The sequence below is a fragment of the Ochotona curzoniae genome, unplaced genomic scaffold, assembly GCF_017591425.1.
Source record: "Ochotona curzoniae isolate NIBS_2020 unplaced genomic scaffold, NIBS_Ocur_1.0 contig_2688, whole genome shotgun sequence".
In the NCBI taxonomy this organism is placed as follows: Eukaryota; Metazoa; Chordata; class Mammalia; order Lagomorpha; family Ochotonidae; genus Ochotona; species Ochotona curzoniae.
In genome coordinates this window covers 16,532,785-16,552,537 of record NW_024465553.1, presented here as the reverse complement: position 1 = coordinate 16,552,537, position 19,753 = coordinate 16,532,785, and the positions used below count along the sequence as shown (strand labels likewise).

The following is a 19,753-nucleotide window of genomic DNA, read 5'->3' as shown; positions in this document are numbered from 1 at the left end:
AGTCCTGCCTGAGACAAGGTGGTAACTAAAAAAAAAAAAAAATGCTCAGAGCTTAGAATCAGAAACTCTGGGTTCAGGTCTCAGTTTCAGTGCTGACTATCTGTTAGACCTGAAGTGCTCACTGATTGTTGCTGAACCTGTGTGTGTGTGTGTGTGTGTGTGTGTGTGTGTGTGTGTGTATGAAAGAGAGGAGAGAAAGAAAGAATGACCTTGACCTGCGCTTCTCAGCTGGCTACTCTCTGGAGGGAGATAGGACTTGAAGTTCTTCCTGCCAGCCAGCTCCCAGAGAGCCATGGAGAGGGTGTTCAGTACCAGGGGTGTTCCATTCCTGGCCCAGGGCCCCTGGACTCAGGGCAGAGTCAGCCAGTGCAGAGTAAAACAGAATAGGCATCCTTGCATCCTTGCTCCTTCTGTAGATGCTGACACTGTCCTTGATGGTTGGATGCAGACACAAGAGACCCTAATGGCTGCCTGAGCACAAGACCCACAGGGGAGCCTCTTCCGGGTCTGCAGGAATCTCTCTTCCCTTGGCTCACCTGGGGCATAACCAGATTGGAGTGTCTAGGGGCTGATGGAAAGACAAAAACAAAACAAAACAAGCCCAAAGAAGAGTTGTATGGCAGGGGGTGGGGTCCCCCTCCTTGTTGGCTCAGGAACACATTTGTCACCTTGTGTGTCTGCTCTGAACCCTAGCTTCTTCATGACGGGCTATCTGCCTCTGGGATTTGAGTTTGCTGTGGAGCTCACGTACCCAGAGTCGGAAGGCATGTCGTCTGGCCTCCTCAACGTGTCAGCTCAGGTACTGCCCTCACGGTGCCTTGCTCGCTGCCTGGTTGGGTTGCCTTTGCATGATGGTGCTCCGTCCTCCGTGGTTTGGCTGCCAGGACCCTTGTTTCCAGTCTTCCTTTGGCCTTCTCCAGGTGTTTGGGATCATCTTCACTATCTCCCAAGGCCAGATTATTGACAACTTTGGAACCATGCCTGGAAACATCTTCCTTTGTGTATTTCTTACCCTTGGTGCTGTCATCACTGGTGAGTTGGGGCTTAAGCATATGATGAGGCACAGACTTCACGGGCGAGGCTGTTGGTCATTTGGGACCGTGTGTGTAGATTCATCAGACAGATGGGAAGTCCACACATAGGAGAACGTTTGGGAGGGTGTGTGAGGCCATCTCTTTGGGAAGTGGTGATGTGTTTTGAGAAAAGGGGCGTGAGTTTTAGATGCAGGAGACCTGTGGTTGAATCCCAGCCTGTGACACTGACCTTCTGTGGCCATTGACCTTGCACAAGTGGATCAACCTCTGGGAACCTCTGTTTCCTAATCTGTCCCATGAGAATTGCTGTGATGATCAGAGTCCCATTCACATATTCCCTGATAACCACAGGTGACCCATCTGTGAGGGCCAGTGTCATTACAGACCTCTGCTTCCCGGGCACATCAGTGATTCCTGGTCTTATTTGAGTTAGTTGATAGTGCCCTAGCTGCCTTTGAAATGTGAAGCTGGTTAGGGATATCTGTGATCTATAGGCAAATGAAAGCTGCCTCTCTTGGATGAAACTGACCATTGATGTGCTTGATGACTTATGCTTTTGCCACTCTTCTTTCTGCATCACAGCATTCATAAGAGCGGATCTCCGGAGGCAGAAGGCCAACAAGGAAACCCCCGAGACAGTGAGTATACTGGAACTTTGGCAGGGTTGAATTCCGGGTTCTGGGCCTTTGTTGAGCATTGTGACAGCAGAGATGGGGCCAGGAAAGGCTCCCAGAGGGGCTGGTTTCGTGGAAGCTCTGAGACCACTCACTTCTTAAAAATACAGCGTCCATGAAGAGGCTTTCCTCGGGGTCCCTGCACTGCTTCTCTGCTACACTTGCTCAAGCTCTTCCCCTGTTTCCTGTCCTCCTCAGGACTCCTCTGCTGTGGTTGCAGAGCATGTGACTGCTGTCATAATCTGCTAGGCCATGTCTGCCCCTTGAGTCTGAAGCCAAGCTGTGTGGCTCTGGTGCCACTGCTGTCAGCCTGGGGCCAGTGGCTGTGGAGGGAAGAGAGGAGGAAATCACGGCAGTGGTAGCCATAAGACAGTGACTGTCCTAGCACTTGACAACTCCTTAGGTGGGGCCTCAGGGTGGAACCAGCAGATTGCTAGTAGGACTCACAAAGCAGGAACTGGTGGTGGTAAAAGAGGAACAGGCCAGAAGAATGATCTAGACTAGAAAAGTACTTCTCATCTGTTCTGATGAGTAAAGAACCACTTGAACAAAAATAATAGACATCCATCTGAGCAAGGATGAAAGAAATCTCAAAAAGATAAAGAGTAAATGGGTGTTCCTTTAAAAAAAAAACAAAGGTAGCAAACATGTTATGTAAATAATACATATTCTTTGTAGGAAAACTAAAAAGCAAAACACAGCATACAAAAATTTAAAAATCAACCTGTAATTCCATTATCTAGATGAGATGCTTTTAATTTCTAGCATTTATGTTTTGTAATCTGTATCCAAATGTGTATGTTTTCCTTTTTTCAGGCAAAAATGCAGTCTATTTTGTCTTCTTATTGCGGCTATGTTATTAGTCAACTGTTCACTGACAACACACTTTTAATGGTTCGGGTGTCCTGGTATTTAGACAAACCATAGATAGTCTCATCAGTGGATGTTAGTATGGTTCTGAGTTGTTATAGACAACACTGCATGGTGAACATGTTGGAAGCTGAATCTTAGTGCCTGTTCTTGAGTGTATGGCGTTTCCTTGAGGAAAGACTCAATTCTAAGACTTGCACATGCTACTTGGCACGCACTCCTGCCAAGAGTTTATAGTATCGTGCGAGGTGCCACGATTGAGTGTTTATCATTTTAAAAATCCTGGCTGATCTAATGCTGAAATGGTTTTCTGCAGGTCAGATCTTTGGCATTTCTGTGCTGACAGATGATCACTTACAGTTCCTTACGATTGTGGTCCCGTGCCATAGCAGGCAGCAGCAAGTAGCATGTGGAAGCAGGGGCCTGGAACAAGGGATTGGCTGGGGAGCCAGGGAAAGCCTCCAGGCAGAAATGGCGCTCCCTATAGACCTCTGTGACAACCCAGGCTCACACCTGTGCTGAGTGAGGGACCCGTGCTGATGTGCTACCCTTGGGTCAATGTGTAGATATAGTCAGCCCAGGGAAAGTTATCTGTTGTGCAGCAGGATAGATTTCTGGTGAGAAGGTTTTAATTTGGAATGTGATGTGTCAAGTGACGTGAGATTCTGAAGTGTGCTTACTTTATGATCTGTGTTTATCTTGGCAAATTTGGGCAAACTAGGAGGGAATAGGAATCATCTAGTGTTGCATCCCAAAGATGACCTAATAGCATTTTAGTCCAGTTTCTAGTGTTGTATTAGCTTGTGTATATTTCATTTTCTATACTTCCCTCTACATTGCTTTCTCTACAGTCTCTATAGTAATGCCACCAAAAGTGTTGTAGCTTATTTCACTTAGCATAGCAATCTCCAATTATGTCCATTTTTAAAGAGTCTTGATATTTCAGTCTTTGTATGGCCACTATTCCATTGTGTCTAAATAAATCCCACATTTTCTTTATTTAGTCATCAGTTGACAGCTGCACTGTTGACTAAATATAGCTTGGCCACTTTTTACCCCGTTACATTCTACCACAACCTCTTATCTACATAGTTATATCTTGCTTAACATTTTCTGGTAAGCTTTTATCACACCTGTAGCCAGATGCTTGTGCGCTAGTCAAGGTTGGAGTTGTTGGTCCCTTGCTTGTGAGGAGCTGGAAACAATCAGGGAATAGAAACAAGAACCTTAAGTTGCGCTCAAGGTGATCAGTTGTCCTGTGTCTCTGCACCTCACTGCCATCCGTGGCAGCTTGGGGAGGTCAGAATTCTGCTGAGCCAACACCAGTGGGGACACTGGGCCCTCCTCTGGAAACCATAAAAACACTCAGCCTAACTCAAGAGACCTGCTGGCGAGCCCACTGTCAGGGCCAGGTGAAGATGGGGTGTGCGGTAGACCCGAGCTGCAGAGTTTAGGTAAAAGAACCTCTGGGAGAGGTGACACCTCACCTTGACAGATTCAGGCTTTTGGTTCTCTTCCATTGCATGGAGCATGGCTGTACATGTCCTTATTAACTTCTATTTCTGATTATGATTTCATACTGATAGCTTTGTAAGAAGCGTGTGTGGGCATGTGTGCGTGGTCAGGCAGACACGTGAGACCCTGACATGAACAGGTTTGTTGGTTGCCTAAATGAAGGCTCCTATTGGCTGAGGCTGAACTGCTGCCAAAGATTGGAATGGGAAGGTCAGATTTCTACAGAGATCGCTGTTGGCATGGACTGGCCCTGTGATCCACCCTGCAACATAGTGGGTATAACTGATGCTGACTCAGCCTTGCATGTACTCAGGTTTTGAGTGCTGTCAGCTGTACAGTGCTGGGCCAGTGTCCGAGGTCTGCTTGTTCATTAGAAAAGCCTTAGAGGTAAGAGGCAAGGCAGTTGTTACAATGGTACTTTCTAGACTTACTGTTGGGGGTGCAGATAGAGGAAGGACACCTTGTAATGCTCTTAGTTGCAGTAGGATAACTATGGTTGACAGTCATTAATTATTTCAGAATAGCTGGTGGAGAGGATGTTGAATATTCCCAAAACCAAAAAATGAGAGTTGTCACTTATCCTGACACATTGTGTGCATGTATTAAAATGTCACACTGTAACCCATTCAGGATACTATACAATTACCATGTCAGTCATACAATTACCATGTGACAATCACACAATTACTATGTGTCAATTAAAATGCATATATTAAGAAACCACAAATTGCAGATAAATGTCCCAGTTGGCAGTGTGTACCTACAAGCCCCAAAGGATCAGATCCAGAAGAATCTGTGCCTTCCGTCCCTGAGAAAGTCAAACTTCCCTGAAAAGAATTATACATACACAGAAAGCCAAAGTCCACAAAGTTTGCTGCCTTTCAACCCATCTCTGGTATCCTTCCGTGAACATTTTAACAGTATTCCTTAGCCCAGGGCTGCCCCCACGTGGGGGAAGTTGGAAATGCCAAAGTTTCATAGATCTGGCTGACTTGGGACAGCTGTTGATGGGGGTCAGGATGTATGTCAGCTGTCAGAGCAGAGAGGGAAAGTGGCTTGCCTCTGGGCCCATGGCACCTGGCATCAAACGTTGGCCTTTCCACCTTGGGAGAGGTGGCACTGTTGTGTGTGTGTGTGTTGGGCTGGTTGTGCTTCCGTCTTACTCTTGGGGCAGACTGTGCATTGCGCTAACCAGAGCCGTGGGCAGGCAGCTGCCCCAGAAGGGTTGCAGTCCTGTACCTTTGACCCACAGGGTTGTCTGCCTGTTCTGCCTTGCAGAAGCTGCCGGAGGAGGGGGAGGAGAACATGAGCAAGGTGCCCACTGCTGCATCCGAGGATCATTTCTGAGCGACTCAGGGAGCCAGGGAACAGCCACCTCTTCTTTCAGTCTCCCTGCCAGCACAGAGAAGATTTGGGAGGGAACCACTGGAATATTTGTGGATTGCGTGGCAGTGCCCATGCCTCCTGGACCCAGCTCAAAGGCCCAAATGGTTTACTTGGGGAGGACGGCACCTTCTATGAGCTGCAGATTCTACTCATACCCCACCCCTTTTTAGGTTCTGGGAGCAGGTGCTGGGGGAGGCCGGTGGGGTGGTGGGAAGCTATTGGAGCAGATCCTAGCTCGGTTCCTGGCCTTTCCTTTTTAGCTCCACCTCTCAAGGGGAATGCTTGCAAAATTATCATGGGAAGAAAGCTTATTCAGGATATTCACTTTTCCTACTCTCTGAAGATGTTCACAAGGAGCCTGAGTATAAGCAGAGGCAGGCAAGCTGCTGTGCCCAGGGCCTTTTCTGCATCCTCAGCCTGCCTAATGCTGTGATGTTTCCAATTCCTCTTTCTTCAGAGTTGATCAAACCAAATGTCAACACATTACACAAAAGTGTTGTGTGAGACTACCAAGGAGCAACCCATGTGGGAGGACTAACTTCTGAGTGTGTTTAACAGCTCTGGTGGCTTGCCTTGGGATGAGGTGGCTTTAAAAAAAAAAAAAAGTCTCTGGCCGGGGACCTCTGTGTATTAATCACTGTCACCTCTGATGCTTTCACCTCAAGGCAGCCGCTGGCCCCACGGAGGGTCATCCCAACCACTGCAACTCTCACAAGTCCAAGTTCACTTTTGAGAGCTGCGAAGGAAGTGGTGGTGGATGTGTGACGGTAGGAACTGAGTCTGCTCAACTCACACCTTGCCTATCTCTACTGGGGTTCCACCCTCTGTGAGAAGTCATCTTTATGAGATTCTAAAACAGGTGCAGGGAGCACTTTTTTTTTTTTCCTGTCGAGGGCCAAGTGGACATTTCTAAAATGATCAACTTAAAAGTTAGCCTGCTATAGAGTTGATGAATTTCAAATTCTACCTATGGTTGCCTTGGCAGGGCCAAATGGCTTTGTGGGCTGGACCTTCCTTAGCTCCAAGGACTCTGGAGTTTTCTCAGCCCTGACAGGCTTTCCTCATGTGTTTCCTGCAAATAAGACACTTTGGTGGTTCTCCTGTGCATGGGACAGCTCTGTGCTGTTTTGCTTTGGCCACTCCCCTGGCACCAGCAAATTGGGGTGGGCTATGCTGGCTCAAGTGCTGGGGTGCCTGGGCCCCTGTCCCCAGCAGGGAGTCATGTGTGTGCATGTGTGTGTGATGAAAGCAGTTCCTGCTATTGGTGGAGGGAATGTTTGGGGTAGCAAAGAGAGGTGCCTTACTTTTTAATCAGGAGCAAAGTGTTTACTCTTGAATCTCTGGAACTATATTAACAGAACGTTTACTGAATCTATTGCTTTATTTTTTCTTTAAAAAATATATATAGTTTGTATTTTCTATTTGTACTACCAGATGTTTTAAGGCAATAAAGGATTTTCAAAGTGGGTAGCCTTGTCATTTGCGTTTCCAAGGACTGTTGGGGCGTGGGGAGGGCTGCAGCACGGGTGACAGTGGCTCCCCCCAGGAGCATCTACATCCTCGGTTGACCAGGAGGTTGCCATCATGGAACAGGTTAGGTTTGAAACACAAGCCTGCACAGGTTTCCATCTCTCTACCCACAACGCCATGTCCAACATTGGGTCCTGAGCCCTTCGGCAGCCCATGCACACATCGAATTGACTGCAGAGACCCACTGCTGCTACTGGCTGTGCCCCACAGGGTGACTGGAGTGTGTGCCTGCATGGTTAGTGTGGCCACACGCCAGTGCGCTCAGCTCCATCCCAGTACCAGCAGCTCTGTGCTGTTGTTCTTCCCAGCTGTCCTATTGCTCGCCACTGTCCCCTCGGGAGTTGGGTTCACTGCAGTCTCTTAATGTTCTGTACACTTCTTCCTGGGGGATGTGCCTGGGCCTGTGGCCTTCAGGCACCACACTTATTAGCAATTTTTAGTTAGAGACAATGTTACAATTGTAACACATCTGGGATGCGACTCAAGTGGGTGGCCCTTGGGGTAGTATACGGGGGCAGCTGACCGAGATTTTGCTGTCCCCTATCTATGGCACACAGCGATTTCTTTCATGCCATCTATATCTAATTTCTGCTTCTGTTTTCTCAAAAATCTTTTTGTTAGGGCTGGTGCTTTCATGGTGCAGTGGGTTAAGTTACTGCTTGTGATAGCGGCATCTCATGTGAGTACTGAACTGAGTCCTGGGTTCTCTTCCTTTGATTCAGCTCCCTGCTAATGTACCTGGGAAGGCAGTAGAAGATGGCCCAAGTACTTGGGCCACTGTCACCCATCTGGGAGACCTGGATGGAGTTGCCAGCTCCTGACTTTGGCCTGGTCCGACCTAAGATGCTGTGATCATTTGGGGAGTGAACAGACCTTTCCATCTCTCTACTTCTCAAATACAATGAATACTAATTTTCAAAAAAGGTTTCTTCTTCAACACCTGCACCCCACATGGCATCTGGGTTTGACTCTGGGCTCTGGCTCCTGACATCATCTGCCTGCCTGTGCATACTCTGGGAGGAGGCAGTGTGGTCACCTGGGAGACCTGGATTGAGGCACTGAGCCCTTGGCCCCTGGCTCTGGCCTTGGCTCAGTCCCTAGCCATTGTGGGCATATGCAGAAGTGAACTAATGGATATAAGCTTTCTCTGCCCGCCTCTCAAAAGAACCCACAAAACAACAACAAAATAAAGAGTATGTGGCAATAGTGAGGAGCGTGACAGGGCGGGCACCATGTTTACTGGGCATTAGGGCTGCTCACAGTGGGGTATTCCCTAGACGAAAAGCCATGCTGCTCCGATCCTAGGGCTCCTGTGTTGGGGGGGGGTCACAGCACAAGCACTGACCAGAATGGATGGTTTTTCTATTTATTATAAAAGTTGCTACACAAATATAGCTGACCAGAAGGCCTAAAAACAGCCCTGACTCTTGTAGCTCTTACCTGCTTATCGCTGTAGGAAGAGCCAGGGTCTTGCCCATGCCCAGGGAAGCCCTTCTTAGAAGAACTGCCTGTCCCTTGGGTGGCTTAGAGTCTTGGGTCCAGCAGCAGAGGCCAACCTGAGTGGCCGTCACCTCGGGGCAGCCCTTGGTCACAGCCGCTCTGGGTGGGCAGCAGCTTTAGGTCTCACAGTACACAAGTTCCAAGGAATGAAAATGAAAAGAAGCTGGAAGAGGGAATCCGGCTGGGGCAGCAGCTTGGTGGTTGGGCGTGGGGAGAGAAGGACACGCGGTGAGCTTCAGAAGTGTGGGTCATTTCTTGGTTTTGATGGAGTTGGAGTATTCACTTTAAAATCTTTTTCCAGTTGCGTGTCTGTGTTAGCTGCTTTTCCGTACACATGTTGTATCTGAAAATGTCACAGGTACAAAAAAGCAGAGAAAAGGGGGCAGATAATGGAGCCAAAACGAAGAAATGAGGAGAGTGGAGATGAGGAAGACAGCCAGAGTGGGAGGCGATGGAATCCTGGATGGAATCCACACTCCTGGCTTCAGTTTCTCTTCTTCTGTCTGGAGGCTGGCTCCGCTTCCAGGTACCGCAGACCCACCAGCATCCCCAGGATGGAGAAGCCTGCAACAGAGAAATCAGTGGCTGCTGTGGGCATGGCACCTTTCCCCCTTGTATTGCACATCTACTCTGTGCCAGTCCCGGGTAGGGACAGCTCCTAACTGTGTGTGTGGGGGGGGTAAAACTTACTTGCCACCATCAGGGGGGCCATGACGCCAATCGTGGGGGCTGCAGTTCCATACACGAACAATTCAGACAGGAAGTGCCCCAGGGCGAGGAGGAAGGTCCAGAGAGTGATGTGGTAGAGCCTGTGGGTGGCAGACAGAAAGCAGGGACCAAGTCACTTTGTGCTTGTTACAGCATGGAGGAAGAGCATTGCACAGAGCTGAGGCTCACAGAGAAAGGCCCAGAGCAAGGCGCTGGCTTAGGGAACTGGACACTGCATCCTAAGACCCGGCTACTGGATCACATTGGTTCATCCTCATCTAGGGTCAAGCGAGGGTTGCAGCTGCTCAGCTGAGAGAACAGTCCTGGCACCCACAGTGGATCTTTAAGTCTTAACAAGGGGCAGATTCTGCTCTAGAGAAGCAAGAGTTTGGCTTACAGCAAGCCCTGGCAGAGTTTTAGGATGCTAAGATTCTACCAACCCACACTGCCCGATCTGTGTTCTGTTCCTGTCTGGCTGGCTGCCACTCAGTGGATGTATAACAGATGCCGCAGGATGTGTGCCTTGAATGGGAGAATAAGAAGCAGGGACACAGCTGGGGCTTTCAGATGCTCTTGCAATATGGGCTGGTCAGCTGGTGTCTAGGTCTGGAAAAGTGGGCAGGGAGAGGACTCTGTGACAACCTCATGGGAAAGAGAACTTGCTCCTTGGCTTTAGCTGGGCCTGGGGCAGAGGTTATAGGATGGCAGACCCCTAGGATTTCCATGACATTTAAAAAAGGTAGGAAATACTTCAAGCATTTGGAAAGTTTGAACACCAATAGGCCCAGATCTTCACATTCGGACCCATTGGTCCAGACACTTTTTTCTAGCAAGTAAAACCTGCAGGTTACAGGTCATGGATCCTGTGTATCCTTAACCAACAGAATCCTCTCTCTGCCCTCTCCAGAAATGAAGATTTGTGTAAATCGAGGATGGTTTTACATATTGACTAAGCATGCTTGTATGTCTGTTGTCTTTGAGTTTCAGGTTTGGGAGAGGACAGCATAACAGTGCATATCAGACACTAATGGATTAATGGGCTGGCAAAGGATACCTACATAGGAAACAGAAAAAGTATGAGTCTGAGCTGTTTTCAGTTGCTTTCAAGGCACAGTGAAATGCATCCCCTGCAGGCCAGCGTGATGCTCAATTGGCTAATCCTCTGCCCTTAAGTGCTAATGGCCACTAATTCATGTCTCGGCTGCTCCACTTCCCACCTAGCTCCCTGCTTATGGCCTGGGAAAGCAGTAGAGGACAGCCCAAAGCCTTGGGATTCTGGCACCTGTATGGGGACCCCGGAGGAAATTCCTGGCTTCAGATCAACTCAGCTCTGGCCGTTGCAGCCATTTGGGGAGTGAATCAGTGGATGGAAGATCTTTCTGTTTCTTCTTCTCCTCTCTATAAATCTGCCTTTCCAATCACAATAAGTAATTCTTAAAAAAAGAAAGAAAGAAAGAAAGAAAATGCATGCTCATGCTCCGTACTGCTCAGCACTTCATCATGATTCAGGTCTTCACAATCATTACTGGGGTGGGTGCAGAGTGTGGTCTCTAAGCCGTCACCTGGGATATCGACATTCCATACCGGAGGGCTTGGGTTTGAGTCCTGGCTCTGCTCTCCCTCTTACCTGCCTGACAAGGTGTACCAAAGGCCCCAAGAGGTGATGCCTTAAGCACTTAGGTCCCGGCCACCTACTCGGAGGACCTGGATGAAGCAGTGGGCTCCTGGTTGCCTGTGGCTTGGCCCTGGTTGTTATGGGTTTTGGGGGAGTGAACCACCAGGTGGAAGATGTGGCTCTCTACTATTCTAAATAAATGTGGATTTTAAAAAAATGATTACTTAAATCTTCTTTCCCTCCCAGTCACACTGAGCGGCAGAGCAGACCAAAGTGCCAAGGCCAAAACCTGCTGGTGTCAGTTAAGGGTTGGAACCACGAGCAAAAGCTTCTTTTTTTTTTTTGGTTCTTGGCTCCAGGCTGTTCCTTCTAGGACAAGGAAACTACGGCTAGCAGAAAATATTCTAACTGCAGTTGGAGAAACCAGAGAGCTAGTAGCCCTGTGATTCCAATCCCATTCAGTTTTCTTCAGCTTAAATTAATTGGGTTTCCGACATTTATCTTTTGAAAATATTTTTTTTTTTCTATTAGAAATATTTACTTATTTGAGAGGCAGGGGGAGAGAGCAGGCTAGGAGCCTGTGATCCATTCCAGGCCTCCCTTCTGAACCGCAGGAGCACAGCCTCGAGCCAGCACCACTCCCTGCCGGTGTCTGCTTTAGCAGGAAGCTGGAATCAGGAGCCGGAGCTCAGAGCTGCTGGTGTGGGAGGTGAGCCAGCACACACAGGTGTCCTAACCAGCACCTCACCTGCGAGGCCCCAGGTCAGCTGTAAGGCGCTTCATTATTTAGAGCTGCCCAAACCAGGAACCAGTCACTCCTCCCCGAGCAACCGGGTGGCAATTCATCAGGGCCATGTAGGTAAAAGCTGCTGGTGTAAGAGGTGTTCCATAAGCATTACTGCCTGCCCCTTCGCCAGATGCCACGAGTTCAGAGAAGGCAGAGAAATCTTTTAGGAGGAAAATGACTGAGAGCCTCATCCAGTGATTCAACGCAAACTGCTTCTGCCCAGGCCCTGAAGGAAGCTTGAGCCCCCTCCAGTGGCCAGAAACCAGTTACAGCATTATGCAGACAGGTCACCTGGGACAGCCAAAAGCGGAGGGTTCCACCTGGCTTGAGAACCCTAGAGGGGAGAATTCAGCAGGAGGCCTGGCTCTTTCATTCTTAGCAGCAACTTTGCCTGGACATATGACAATTTACTTGGGAGTTACTCTTTTTATGCATGGTGACTTCTGTTCATTTCTGCAGTTAAAGGAGGAATGTGAGGAAGGCATGTGTGGGCAGCTCCACTAAAAAGAGCCTTAATTCAGTGAACAAGCAGAAGGTGACACTGGCCTGGATAATGCCACTGCCAGTTTGCTGGGTCAGTTCCAAAGATAATCTCTAGACTAAACGAGACTTCCTAGGCCTATCCCGTTTTTCAGGCCTGCAGGAAATGGCACCATTAGCCTCTTATCATTGACCTCCCGGATAGAGGTCTTAAAGTGATGGATGGGTCTTACTTAGCAGCGGGATGCACTACCTCTGCCCAGCACCTGATTTCCCTCGCGAGGGAGCCAGGCTCTTCCTTCCCTTACGTACGTCTTGTTGTGGATGTCGATGGCACAGAGGCAGCGGATCACCGAGGACAGCAGTGTCCAGATCCCGAAGGTCCGGGCTTGCAGGCCGTTCACTGCACAGCACAAGACAGCAAGAATGTCAACAAGGGGCAGGGCAGGGGTCCTGCCAGATTCTAACCTCTGCCCCCTTTTACCCAAGCCCTCTGTAGCAGGCAGGGGGCTGAATCTGACTTCCCTGTGGTGGGGTAGAGGGCAGGTGCTGGTGTCACACTTGGAACCAAAGGGTATGGAAGGGAGGCGAGGCCCAAGAAGTGCTCGAGTGCCCTTCTGGGGACCACAGTGGGAAGAGGAGTCCCAAGAGTGGAAACCAACGAAGGCACCGCTTGGACGTGGCGGCGGCTCACTCCCGTTGTAACTGAACATGGCTCAAGAGGCACCTCTACCTACTTCACTTCATTTGATGCCCAGAGCTAGGTCAGTGCCCGAATCTGGGTTAGCTATAAATGTGACACACGCCCATCAGCTGCTCTGAAACCACAGGTTAAACCACCACAGCCAGCAGTGCCGTGGATCGTGAGCGAAAATGTCAAAACACCAGTGTGAGCCTCAGAAAATGCTCGGGTTCATTCTGGAAGACCAGCTGGTGGGTAGACCTAGGGTAGCCCACCCTAGGGACGGTGTCACGGTTAGGGAAGAAGCCGGAAGAGTCATCCTCCCAATAACCTGGAGTGTATACCAGGCCTGCCATGACCCGACTGCTAAAGAAGGCCGAGACAGCAAGAAAAGCTGCTGGGTGACTTTTTGGTGGGACCTGCACACAGTCGCCAGGTAACTCCACTTTCTCGTCTACCGGGTAATGCTTACTGTGCACACCGGCTTCATGGTGCAGTATTAGGTGAACCAAAAGGTATTCAGAGAAGCTCCGGGAAAGGGGTCACATATGCCCTTGACAAAGCTGACTCTTCCAGTGGCTGCTGAAGGTTGGATGAGGCAGGACTGCCATCCCTTGGAACATGTGGAGAGCCTGGATTCCTGAACCTCCCCCAGGTTCCAGAAGGGTACTTTACGGCATCCATGGACAACTAAAACTGAAAGAGAAATCTAAAGATTCAGAAATCCACACCCGGTGTTTTGGGAAGTGGCCTCGGAGCGTGGAGTAGGAAGATGGCGCCTGTGCTTTCCCAGGTCTCCGCTGTGCTGACAGCTCGCAGTGGGACCCCACACCCTGGCCATCACAGCCATCCCGGCCACCCCGACCGAGCGCGCGGCTCCCGTCTTCTTACCGAGGTTCGGCTTGCCCGTGTAGAGCTTCTCATAGAGGAACGTGTGGTCCCGGAAGCTCTGCAGAGTGTTCCCCATGGCTATGATGGACACCATGACCAGCCAGCTTCGCAACACGTTCAGGAAGCGGCTCATGGCTGCCCTCACACCTGGGGACAAAGAGGGAGGACGTGAGAAGCTGAGGCCCGTGGAGCCCCCTCTCTGTGGCTGACTCCCTTCAGGAGAGCCAAAAGTCCATGCGGGCAGTCACTGCATAAGTGCCTCTTATTAGTCCCTCAGCCTCATCTACCAGTTCTCTCTCTTTTTTTCTTGATTGAAATTTACTTAATCAACTTCTATTTAAAAGGTAGAGTGGAAAAGAGCAGGACACTGAGATGGTGAGAGCAAAAGGATCTTCCATCTGCGGATGCCCACAACAGGCTGGGGCTGGGCCAGGCGGAAGGCAGGAGCCAGGAACTCCACCCAGGACTCAGTCAAGTACTTGAGCCTCACCTGCTGCCTCCCAGGGTTCACACTAGCAGGAAGCCAGATCTGGCTTGACACTAGGCACTCAGATATACGGTACAGGTGTCCCAAGCGGCAGCTTAATTTGCTATGCCACAACATCCTTCCCTCAGCTCCAGTGCCCTGAACACATTACTCTTACTTCATTGGCCAGTATGTTGTCTTTCACTATTTGTCTTTGGTCACTGTGTTGACCTTTACCCAGAATGACAAAGACTGAATAGCACAGTGGACAGAAAAGGCAAACCCAGTGAGAAAAGTGGACCTGTACTAATATTACCATAAGGTAATATGGCTTCAGTGGAAGGCTTACAGAAACTGGTTGTAAAGCTTAGCTACACTAATAGTGGGGAATGCCCAGTATGTGATGAGGCAGGGTTCCTTCAAAACATTCATGGATATGTGTTCAAAAATGTTTTGCATCAAAAACAACTCTAGCTTTCCATTCTGGTTTCTAGGAACTTTTGTGAGTATACTCATCCAAGCAGGACAAGAGTCATCCTTGACTAAGCAGTTTCTTCCAATATGACCATCAGTCACTACTCCTTCCTTTCTGCCGTGCGGAATCGGTCCTCCTCTACCTCAGCTGGTTCCTGTCCCTGCTGCGGCAAGCTAACGCATCCACACATCCACACACAGACAGGAGTCCAGTTCCTGCCGACAGCTGCTTCCAGGCCCTGGAGCTTCGACTGAGGGGAACCCACACCAACAGGGCACCATGAACCCCCTGGGTTTCTTCTGCTACTCTCTCTCTCTCTTTTTAGATTTATTTATTTTTATTGCAAAGGCAGATATACAGAGGAAGAGACAGAGAGGAAGATCTTCTGTCTGCTGGTTCACTGCCCAAGTGGCTGCAACAGCTGGAGCTGGTGCGCGCAGTTAAACAGCTTAAAAACAGGTGCATCAGAGTGCCCAAAGAAGCCTGCACCCCATACTGGAGTTGCAGGTCACGCTCTGCTTCTCAGTCTAGTGTTCTGCTAACGGGCACTGCGGGGAGTAACAGGTGAGGACCCGGGTCCCCGCCACTCATGTAGGAGACTCCGATGGAAATCCCTGACTCCTGGCTTCAGCCTGGTGCAGCCTGAGGCTGCTGTGTGCATCTGGGGAGGGAGGCCATGTACGGGAGATCTCAATCTGTCTGCCTCTGAAATAAAATGAAGTCCCTCTAAAAATCACAATTGTATGAACTTTATTTTGGAGGGGGGCAAAATACACTTATCTTTTAACTCCATTTTTTTTCCATGAACTTTTTAAAGTACTCTCTTTCAACGTCTGTTCCAACATTTTGGGGAGGACAGCACAGGTCTTGTCCCCACCACCCAGTGGCTGTGTGAGGATGTAAGATGGAGCAACAAACATTCCCCTCAAGGGCTAGGATAGGAAGAACGACATGATCTCCATGTGAGGGGGCTCCTTGCACAGGGCTGGGTTCACTCGGCCATCCTTGGTCCCCTCAAATGCACTTACCCCTCTTCCTGGTTCCCCCAACTTCATTATCCCCCATTCCAACCTCTCTCCCCTCCACAAGGCTGCGGATTTGGCATCTTCGTCCCATCCCACTCTTGGGTCCTCTCCATCAGAGACCCCTCCGACACCCACACCCCTCCTCCTCACCTGGCCGCCAGGACCCCGGGCACAGCAGCAACCCCCAGCCAGCTTCCCCAGCACAGCTCCAGCCGGGATTCCACCTGAGCCACTAAGTCCAGCCCCCGCCCTCAGCCGAGCGCCGGGATTGGGTCGTTCCCTGCGAGCCTCGCTCTGATTGACTGATGCGAGCAGGAGATGGGGAGTGACCCCCTCTGCTGCCAATCAGCGGCTGCCCTGACTGAAGCCTCTCCCCGTGGGGCGCCGCGCCGGCAGCAAATCCTCCTGCAGCTCCCGGCGGGACTCGGGGTTGGGAGCCAACCTTTAAGGGGCGGAGATTAAGAAAAAAAGGCGGGGGGGGGGGAAGTCCAGAGGGGCCTTTGCAGCCAGTCCCACGCAGGATTCCCGCGCGGCGCAGCGCTGACGCCATCCGTTCGCGCCGCAGCCCGGCCTTGGCAGCGCCGGGTGACGGGCGCCTGCGCAGTGGCTCCCAGCGGGCGGTTGCTTGTTGGTTGTTGTAGTAACGGGGGAAGCAGCCGTCGGCAGCCACGGTGAGCCCGGCTGGAACAGGAGGAGGGAGGCAGGCGCAGAGTGCGGTCCCCACCTGCCCGCCGGAGCCATGGGAAGATGAAACAGGTAAACGCCTGCGCTTCCCGCCCCAAAGAGCTGCGCCCCGCAAGGGCTGGACCGGCCGTGTCCGCTGCACTTCCCTCCCCGAGCCCGGGATGGGCTTCCGGGCGCGCTGGGCTGAATTGCCGCGGCGGGGGCGCCCCGTGCTCTTCAGGGAGTCCTCCTGGGCTTGGGGGCGAGCTGGGGCTAGGGCCGTAGAGCAGGACCCTTGGAGGCGAGGACTCTTAACGAGGCGAGTGTCCTTAATCCTCTTTGGATCTCTCCGTCTCTTCCCCGCCCTGCAGGGCAGCTCTGGTACTGGGTTGGCATCCCTTGCTGCGGTTGTTGGTTGTAACTTAAGGGGCTTCCCAGTGTTTGGGGGCTTGGGGAGGAACCTGAGGAGATTCCTTCGGGAGGCTCCAGAAGAGAAGCCAGCTGTTAGGATTTGCCCATGTTCCTGGAGGTCTTCAGGGCTCCTGCAAGGGCTCAGGTTCTGGGTTTGGGGTTTTGTTCGGTTCCTGCTCTGATTTGCAACAGAATGTGTAGAAGAATCGTTCAGAAGGATGAATCTCAGGTGGTTTAGCTCTGAGCAGTGGAATTGTGGTCATTTAAACGTTTTCATTTTATAGTTTCCATTCCTTGCTCGAACCACATTGGAGATGATTTTTTTTTTTCCTTCTCTTCCTCTGAGGGGGGAAAAGACGTTTCAAATTAGAAAGGCCATGTTGGGAATTTATGCAATTGCAGTGGCTCTTGGAGATTCAGATCGAAGTTTGTGATTTTCAGTAAGGGAGAGTAATATTTTTGGAGTGTTTTGGAAGGGCAGTGCCCCCCAGTTATTGACTCAGGATGTTTTAATCTTTGGGCTCCATTACGGAATTTGGCCAAAACATGCTGGCATCTTGTGTCATTGTGTGTGAATAAATATTTGCAGAGGTCTCAAGTCCCAAGTGTTTATTTCTATCCTGGGGCAGGTTCTTATCGAGGTCCTAGTAAGGAATGTGTTCTGACATACACAGCCTCCTGCTCCTCCCTCAGACCACCCTGAAAGTGAAGTGAGCTGTGCCTTTTGGGTGTATGTTAGGTTGACTCTGTGAAAGAAACAGGAGACATTGAATAAGAGCTTTTTAAATAGCTTCCGGACAGTGGTTGTGCCAGGTGTGTGCCACCGCTAAGGTAAGCTTACGAGCGGCTGGGCGCTCCTCGGGAACGGCTGTGTTTCCCATGAAGTGGGAGACTGTCCGCCATCAGCAGTCCCTACCGTGCTGCGTTGTGTAGCAGAGCCATCGACTTCCCCCGCAGGAATCCGGGCTCCCCGAGTTGTTTGATCCGGTGAGTCTGCAAGGAAAGGTCGTCGAGGCCCCTGTCTGCGGACTGTATGACAGACTCCCGAGGAAATGCCCGTCGTGATGGCCCGGGACCTGGAGGAAACAGCGTCATCCTCCGAGGATGAGGAGGTGGTAAGCCAAGAGTAAGTAGCCTCGGTTTTGCGTGGTCCAGCGCTGGGTTCTGCTTCTCTCCCAGAGGCTGTTAGAACCGGGACATACGGCCCTATTTCTCTCACGAGTGAACGCCACCTCCATATGTTGCAAAACAGAGAGTGGGGTCTTGGTGAGCACTTGATTAAAGCTGCTTACCACTGAAGATTTCAAAATGTTTAGATGTTGAAGAAAAGTAGGCGAGCACACCGTGACCCTGCTTATGTTATGCTAAGGTTCTTGGGAGCCCTTAGAACCACAGGGTTGGGGTCATCTAGAGTTGCCGTGGTAGCTTGGCCATGCTGCCTCCCCCAGCAGTGGCGCGGCCTCTTCCTCACCTGCCTCTTGTTTGGACTTGATGATGAACCTGCTCTCTCCGGTTTACCCAATCTACGTGATTGGGCTCAACCTTAGGAATACCGGAGGCCTTCCTTAGAGACCCGTAAGGAGCAGGGGGTGACCTGAGATTCAAGCTCTGCTTTCCTGGATTGAGAACCCCTCTTCCCTGTGCCCTCCGTCAGTATGATTGCTCGACACAGGGGAGAGTCCAGCTTAAAGTGAAGACCCGTCTGCAATTCTCTAGGGGCCCTTTTGGACGTGACGTGCCGTGTGACTTGAAACATGGCGGGTGATGTCTCTCTTTTGCAGCAGTGTGACTAAGGGCAAAGGAATGCTTCGGGTGAAAGCACTCTGATGAAGCCATGCGTCTATAGGCATTATCATTACTGGCTTGTAGTCAATCTATGGCAGACTTCTGATAAAGGTGGAAGATTGTACTGATGCAATTTAAGAAAAAAATATTGCAGCGTTAATAAAGTTTGGAGGAAAGGGTTCTCCTTATTGTTAGGTCACAGAAAGTAATGGCAGTTTGACTATATTTGGGTCATTCTTTTTCAGGATACTTAAGTGGGTAATTCCCTCTGGTTCTTGGCCGCCTTGTGACTTTTACTTTCAGTGCAGCGCCTTTTGCCCATGTGACAAGGTTTTTAGCTTCTGTTGCAAGCATCAGTCTTTCAAGATTGTTTTTGCCTCTTACTATTTCCTGTATCAGTGGACCCAACAAGTTTTAGATTGAACTATACGACGTTAGCCTTGTGGGAGATCAAGAACAATCAAATATTGACAATTACAGATGGTTTGGCCCAATAGTAGAGCAGTTGCTCTGTAAATTCTCACTTGGATAAATACAGGGGTTCCTAACCCTTTTATGCCATTAATTCTTTATCAGAAAGAGTTTTTAAAAATTTTTTTGTTTATTTATTTGAAAGAGGGAGATTTTTAATCTGTTGATGTACTTCCCGAATGCCTGAAATAGCAAAGGCTGGGTCAGCCCAAAGCCAGGAACCAGGAATTTCGTCTGGGTATCCCAAGTTCCTGAAGTGTAACGTACTGCCGTTCAGAATATCCACTATCAGGAAGCTGGGATTGGGACCCGAGGTGGGACTCAAACCCAGGGACTCCAAGAAGGGATATGAGTATAGCAAGCAGCGTCCTAACTGCTGCACCAAATGTCTGCCCTGAGAATGCTTTTCCCCCTTAAGATTTACTAATTTTTATTGGAAAGGCAGATCACAGAGCAGAGAGACAAAGATCTGTCACTGGCACACTCCCGAAATGGCAACAGCTGCAGTTGAGCCCATCCAGAGCCGGGAGCCAGAAGCTTCTTCTATGTGGGGTCCCAAGGCCTTTGACCATCCGTCACTGCTTTCCTGGGCCACAGGCAGGGAGCTGGATGGGAAGTGGAGCAGCTGGGACTTGAACCAGTGCTCATGTGGGATGCCAGTGCTGCAGGTGGAGGTTTAGCCTACTATGCCATGTCACTGTCCCAAGAATGTTGCTCTTAGGTGCTTAAAATTAAATGCCTATTGTTATAAAGAGTACCAGTTGCATTGAAACATTTTATTCTAT

The 19,753-nt window shown here is 50.1% G+C and overlaps 3 protein-coding genes across 4 annotated transcripts in view; 2 read left to right on the top strand and 1 right to left on the bottom strand.

Annotated features, from left to right (window-relative positions):
* FLVCR2 (FLVCR heme transporter 2) overlaps positions 1-6,977 on the top strand; it is a 57,067-nt gene extending 50,090 nt beyond the window's left edge. The window contains exons 7-10 of the mRNA XM_040975263.1: positions 694-799; positions 921-1,032; positions 1,617-1,672; positions 5,372-6,977. Coding sequence (XP_040831197.1) covers positions 694-799; positions 921-1,032; positions 1,617-1,672; positions 5,372-5,440 — 343 coding nt within the window. The 3' untranslated portion in view covers positions 5,441-6,977. The remainder of the gene's footprint in view (positions 1-693; positions 800-920; positions 1,033-1,616; positions 1,673-5,371) is intronic.
* A 1,384-nt stretch (positions 6,978-8,361) lies between these two features.
* ERG28 (ergosterol biosynthesis 28 homolog) lies at positions 8,362-15,954 on the bottom strand. Its single transcript, XM_040975262.1, has 5 exons — positions 15,789-15,954; positions 13,673-13,819; positions 12,412-12,502; positions 9,200-9,318; positions 8,362-9,073 (listed from the first exon to the last, which is right to left on the bottom strand). The coding sequence occupies exons 2-5, from the start codon at positions 13,803-13,805 to the stop codon at positions 8,994-8,996; spliced, it is 423 nt and encodes a 140-aa protein (XP_040831196.1). The 5' UTR covers positions 13,806-13,819; positions 15,789-15,954; the 3' UTR covers positions 8,362-8,993.
* A 209-nt stretch (positions 15,955-16,163) lies between these two features.
* The window catches only part of TTLL5 (tubulin tyrosine ligase like 5), a 213,114-nt gene continuing 209,524 nt past the window's right edge, over positions 16,164-19,753 (top strand). Inside the window, exons 1-2 of one of the 2 annotated variants that reach the window (XM_040975259.1) lie at positions 16,164-16,394; positions 17,670-17,838. In XM_040975259.1, coding sequence (XP_040831193.1) covers positions 17,765-17,838 — 74 coding nt within the window. In that variant the 5' untranslated portion in view covers positions 16,164-16,394; positions 17,670-17,764. The remainder of the gene's footprint in view (positions 16,395-17,669; positions 17,839-19,753) is intronic. The other variant, XM_040975261.1, reaches the window with a different exon arrangement.